Source organism: Lampetra fluviatilis, chromosome 59, assembly GCF_964198595.1.
Source record: "Lampetra fluviatilis chromosome 59, kcLamFluv1.1, whole genome shotgun sequence".
Classification (NCBI taxonomy): Eukaryota; Metazoa; Chordata; class Hyperoartia; order Petromyzontiformes; family Petromyzontidae; genus Lampetra; species Lampetra fluviatilis.
Window position 1 is genome coordinate 3,703,914 of NC_136333.1, and position 6,363 is coordinate 3,710,276.

At 60.2% G+C, this 6,363-nt stretch overlaps 1 protein-coding gene across 1 annotated transcript in view; it reads left to right on the top strand.

The window, feature by feature from the left end:
* Positions 1–4,664, top strand: part of LOC144950733 (fibrillin-2-like) — an 83,473-nt gene extending 78,809 nt beyond the window's left edge. Inside the window, 5 exon segments of the mRNA XM_078880805.1 lie at positions 329–372; positions 374–505; positions 507–565; positions 1,403–1,625; positions 2,697–4,664. Coding sequence (XP_078736931.1) covers positions 329–372; positions 374–505; positions 507–565; positions 1,403–1,625; positions 2,697–3,224 — 986 coding nt within the window. The 3' untranslated portion in view covers positions 3,225–4,664.
* Positions 4,665–6,363: the final 1,699 nt, after the last annotated feature.

Sequence of the window (6,363 nt, forward strand, 5' to 3'; positions counted from 1 at the left end):
AGGGGGGAGAGGGGAGGAGGGAGAGGGGACAGGGGAGAGGGGAGGGGGGAGGGGAGGGTAGGGGGAGAGGGGAGGGGGGAGGGGATGGGGGAGGGTAGGGGGGGAGGGTAGGGGGGGAGGGTAGGGGGGGGAGGGGGGAAGAGGGGAGGGGGAGGGGGGGAGAGGGGAGGCCTCAGAGTGCCGTGACATTTGGAAACAATGTGGGGGATGGGGGGGGGGGTAAGAGATTCTTAAGAATTCTTAATTCCCCCCCCCCATCACCCCCCCCCCGCTCCTACCCCCCCATCACCCCCCCCACCTACCCCCCCCCCCACCCCCCCCGCGCCAGACGAGAACGAGTGCGTGAACCCGCGCGTGTGCGGCCGTGCGTCGGTGCTACAAACACGCTCTGGGCAGCTTCAAGTGCGCGTGCCCCACCGGCTACAGCTACGAGTCGCCGGGCGGCAGCTGCCGCGACGTGAACGAGTGCACCTCGGCGCGGAACCCCTGCAGCCACGGCTGCTCCCAACACCGAGGGCGGATACCTGTGCGGCTGCCCCCCCGGCTACTACCGCGTGGGCCAGGGGTGAGGGCCGAGACGCGCGCAGCACACGCACGCGCACGTGTACACACCTGTGTACCTGTGCGTACACGTGCGTGTACAACAGGTGTGCGCACGTACACGCACGTGCTTATGGCACACGCGCGATGATGGGGGGCTGATGGCGAGGCGATGATGGGGGGATGGGACGATGATGATGATGATGACTAGGCCTTCCGTAGGAGCTTTTGCTCGCAATCAGCTACGTGGGGGACCTTTGTCACGGTGTCCTTGAGATCGTTTGGCTGCGTGTCTCACCCCACCCCACCCCACCCCACACACCCACCCACCCAACCCCACACCCACCCATCCACCCAACTCCACACCCACCCAACCCCACACCCACCCACCCACCCAACCCCACACCCACCCACCCCACACACAACCCCACACCCACCCACCCACCCAACCCCAAACCCACCCACCACCACACCCACCGCACACCCACCCCACACCCACCCACCCAACCCCACACACCCACCCACCCACCCAACCCCACACCCACCCACCCACCCAACCCCACACCCACCGCACACCCACCCCACACCCACCCACCCAACCCCACACACCCACCCACCCACCCAACCCCACACCCACCCACCCACCCAACCCCACACCCACCCACCCCACACCCAACCCCACACCCACCCACCCACCCAACCCCACACCCACCCACCACCACACCCACCCACCCCACCCCACACCCACCCACCCCACCCGCACACCCACCCACCCCACCCGCACACCCACCCCCACACCCAACCACCCCACCCACCGCACCCCCACACCCACCCACCCCACCCACCCCACACCCACCCCCAGGCACTGCGTGTCAGGCATGGGTTTCACCAGCGGCCAGGGCTTCGCCCTGGGTGGCGACGGTGACGGTGACGGCGGCGGCGGCGGTGATGGCAACGAGCTGTCGCACGAGGGCTGCTACGACTGCAAGGTGAACGGCGTGCCCAAGGGTGGACGCTTCCGCCGCGGTGCCAACGGCACCGCCGGGGAGGAGACGGAGCGCGGGGACGACGGCGTCGCCAGCCAGGTGAGGGTCGTCGTAATCGTCGTCATTCGTATCATGAGTGTCGTGAGTGTCGTGAGTGTCATGAGTGTCGTGAGTGTCGTCGTCGATGTTATGATCGTCACCGTCTCGTCATTCGTCATCGGGGATATCATCATCGTCATCATTGCGTTCTTCGTCATCATGAGCCACATCATTTTCTACGTCGCCGTGGTCATCGTCATCATCGTCATCATCACCGTCGCCACCGTGCAGATCTGAGACGCTATCATGATTTGCATGGCAACCCACTGCATCTGAGAGTGAGTGAGAGTTTGTGAGTGTGAGAGTGAGTGTATGAGTGGGTGTGTGAGTTTGGATGGGTGCGAGGGGCTTGTAACCCCTCCACCTTCAATAAATGACCACCAAACCACGATTTAAAAATGTAACTAAGCTTGTGCCGGAGGCCCCGGGGGGGACAGGCGTCTATGGCGTCTCCAGGCCAAACCCCATTTGGCGGAGCCAGGAGACTGAATCCGTACCCTTGAGGCTCCTCCAGAAACAACAAAAAACCACTATGGGTGATGGAATTTCCGAATGCTCACTGCGGAGGAGAGGCTGCCACTCCTCTGTCTGGAGCTGGACCGGTACCGCCTGGATCTCTGTGGTATTCACGTGTCCCCCACCACGTGTCCCCACCACGTGTCCCCACCTCGTGTCCCCACCTCGTGTCCCCACCTCGTGTCCCCACCACGTGTCCCCACCTCGTGTCCCCACCACGTGTCCCCACCGCGTGTCCCCACCTCGTGTCCCCACCTCGTGTTCCCACCGCGTGTCCCCACCACGTGTCCCCACCTCGTGTCCCCACCTCGTGTCCCCACCACGTGTCCCCACCACGTGTCCCCACCTCGTGTCCCCACCACGTGTCCCCACCTCGTGTCCCCACGTCGTGTCCCCACCTCGTGTCCCCACCACGTGTCCCCACCACGTGTCCCCACCTCGTGTCCCCACCTCGTGTCCCCCACCTCGTGTCCCCACCACGTGTCCCCACCACGTGTCCCCACCTCGTGTCCCCACCTCGTGTCCCCACCTCGTGTCCCCACCACGTGTCCCCAGCCGGGCCTGGACACGGACCATCCGATGAGGCTGCGGGTGCCACTCTCCAGCAAGCTCCGCGCCCGTAGCGACGGCGAGGAGCGGCAGGCGAAGACGAAGAAGCGGAAGACGCAGGAAGCCGCCGCCGCCGCCGCGGGCGAGGAGAAGGACGAGTTGGAGGAGGATGATGATATCACCATCCTCGCTCTCATCCCCGCGCTCAAAACGCTGAGCGGCCACGTGCGCTACCGCATCCTCAGCGTCGCCCGCTCCGACGGCGCTCGGTCCAAGCCGTGCTTCGAAATCCGGCACGCCGGCGGAGCCGCCGGGGCCACCGGGGCCTCCGCGGCGACGGCCGCAGGGCCGGCCCTCCTGCGGGTGGTGCGGAGGAGGGCCACCCCGGGGAGTTACTCGCTGGTGATCGGCGGGACGGCGGCGTTTGAGCGCGGCGAGCTGCGGCGCCTGCGGGAGGAGAGGGACCGCGGCGGTGCCTCGGGGGAGGTGGGGCAGGCGCTCCGGCTGGAGCTCAGCGTGGAACTCACCAACTAGCGGCACGCGCGTGTGTGCGTGTGTGTGTGGGTGTGTGTGTGGGTGTGTGGGTGTGTGAGTGTGTGCGTGTGTGCATGGGTGTGTGCGCGTGTGGTTCCTGTCTTTAGCCGGCGGTACATACAGAATGTTGGGGCAAGTGCTGTTGGCCAGTGTGTGTGAGTGTGGGCGTGTGTGTGAGTGTGAGAGTTTGTGGGTGTGAGTGTGAGGATGTTTGTGTGAGGGTTCATATTCTTAGGTGTTTTCGGTAAAGTCACGTAGGTAAAACATCAAAATTAATAAAAAATAAAATAAAATAAAAATCACGACGTTTCGGAGGCAGCATTAATTTTGATGTTTTACCTACATGGTGACTTTACCGAAAAAACCTAAGAATTTGAATCCTTGCAGTCACGAAAGCTTCAAATCTAGAATTGTGTGAGGGTGTGCGAGGGTGTGAGAGCGTGTGGGTGTGAGTGTCTATTTGTGTAGATACCACCAGTGACAATCATCTGGATCGGTCCTGGGCCTCCCCTAGGTCGACTCGGCCTCAAATGATTACCTAGTAGGATGTGCTAACAACGCCGCTAGGAAGACAAAGGCGGCCGGGCGTGGTGCTGGCCACCCACCCCCTTCGCGTGCCGTGCCGGCCTTCATAGGTGCTACTCGCCAACAGCGCTTGCCCCAACAGTCTGTTAAGGGGGGGGGGGGGGGGATCGTTGTTTTTGCGTGACGGAGAGCGGAGGTGCAGCGGTTAGCACCCCGCGCGACTACGAACCCGGCGACCCGAGTTCGATTCCCTCTCGCGGCCATCGCCGGTGGTGAATATCTGAACCGGTTATGTGCCTCCCTGAGGTCCGCTCAGCCCTAAATGAGTACTTGGTGCATCGTGTAAGCATCAGTACTGGGGAGACAAAGGCGGCCGGGCGCGGTGCCGGCAGCACCGCCAGCGCCGGCTTTCACGGAGGTGCTCACTCGACAGCACTTGCCCCAGCAGCCTGCGTGGGCTATACGGGGGATCTTTGTTTCGTTGCTTTTCGTGCGAGTCCTTGTGTGCATGCGTGCGTTCATCGGTACGTACTATTTTAGGTGTGTGTGTGTGTGGTGTGCGTACACCGTCGGCCAAGTATACGCATGCGTACGTCATGTCATTGTGTGTTTGTGTGTGCACGCGCGCGCGCATCCGTTCGTACACACGCACGTGTACACACACACGCGCGCGCGCGCGCGCGCGTAGTGCAGTGCTATCTTGCCAGACGCGATCAAAACTCCTCTGAGGTGGTGTGACTCGCTGCGTAAGCGCCTCAAAGTCATTCGGGGAACACGAGCCTCCGTTGCCACTTAGCCCGTTTGCCGGGGTGGCCCCCGTGCCTAGCAACGGCTCTTTGTTGTTGTTGTTCCACTGCAAGAAGCCGTGCCGTGCCACTGACGTCACTCGCACCGAGGCAGATTGCGACGCGCGACGTGGAGGGAGGGAGGGAGGGGGGGTGGGCGAGCGGCTATCGAGGCTTGGTTTCTGGCACGGCTCGGTAAATGGCCTTGTGGAAAACCACCCCCGTGGTTTGCTGGGCAAGATGTGTCAGTGAGTAGAATACAAATACGAAACGGGTCCAATTAACCGACGGAGATGTCGTTTCAATTTGAACACATCGTCGCAGTGGGCTATCCCGATCAATATTATTCATAATGAAAGGTTTTTCTTGGGGGGGGTTAGATCGCGTGAAAATGAATGTGTCATTAATCCCACCAGCCCCACCACCACCCGATACAGCCAATCGTTAAGGTTCGTCACGTAAACAATTTGGGCACAAGCCGCCCGATGAAGCTGCTGGTGGCTTCTTCTTGGTTCTTTCGGTAAAGTCACGTAGAAGGGAAGTAATAAAATAATAAAAATGAAACATAATATAACTCTCACGACGTTTCGGCCACAACGCAAGCACCTGAGGACGGCTGCTTGCGTTGTGGCCGAAACGTCGTGAGAATTATTTTATTATGTTTTATTTTTATTTTATTATTTCCCTTCTACGTGACTTTACCGAAAGAACCAAGAAGATGAATCCCTGCAGTCACGAAAGCTTTGAATCGAAACTGCTGGTGGCTGTTGTAATCACCGGCGAAACGACACGTGACTCAGATTGTTAATGTTGTGGGTTCACGCAACCGGTTCGTGCTGAGCAAGCAACTCATTGGCACATTTTGTTCACGTGACAAGCCCTGACTCATTGTCTGTGTCGGGTGGTGGTGGCGGTGGTGGGTTAACGACGACACCTTCATTTGTACATAATCTAACCCCGAAAACAATGTTTTACTATGAATAATATCGTTACAAGCGAGCATTAGATCGCTCACAACCTCTCATCCTGTAGAGTGCCGTAGCCATAGACGGCTCACTCACAACTCTCATCCTGTAGAGTGCCGTAGCCATAGACGGCTCGCTCACGACTTTCTCATCCTGTAGAGTGCAATAGCCATAGACGGCTCACTCACAGCTCTCATCCTGTAGAGTGCCATAGCCATAGACGGCTCACTCACAACTCCCATCCTGTAGAGTGCCATAGCCATAGACAGCTCACTCACAACTCTCACCGCCTTCTCTCTCTCTCTGATGATGATGATGGTGAGTTGGGAACATTGAATCCCAGCAGTCGCATCTCTTCGTAGACGGCAGGGTGTACAAGTGGGGATGCTTCTCCGGAAGTACGAAGCTATGCATTCTGGGGGCAGCAGAGCGTGGCTCGGTGACGCTCAGAGATCCATCGTTGCTACTTCACTGCTCACGACTCTCCCATCCTGTAGAGTGCCATAGCCATAGACGGCTCGCTCACAACTCTCACCCTGTAGAGTACAACAGACACACCGCCTATTCTCTTTCCCAGCAGTCGCATCTCTTCGTAGACGGCAGGGTGTACAAGTGGGGATGCTTCTCCGGAAGTACGAAGCTATGCATTCTGGGGGCAGCAGAGCGCGGCTCGGTGACGCTCAGAGATCCATCGTTGCTACTCCACTGCCCACTCCTCCCCCTCCAAGTCGACGCCCCCCCCCCCCCCACTGCCTTCACCAAGCCCCCCGCTCGCGGTAGGGGGGGTGGAAGGGGGGGCTTCATCCAGCAGTGGAGTGACTTGAACCCGCGCGCAAATCGGCGTCGCCCTCATGGCGTTTGGTT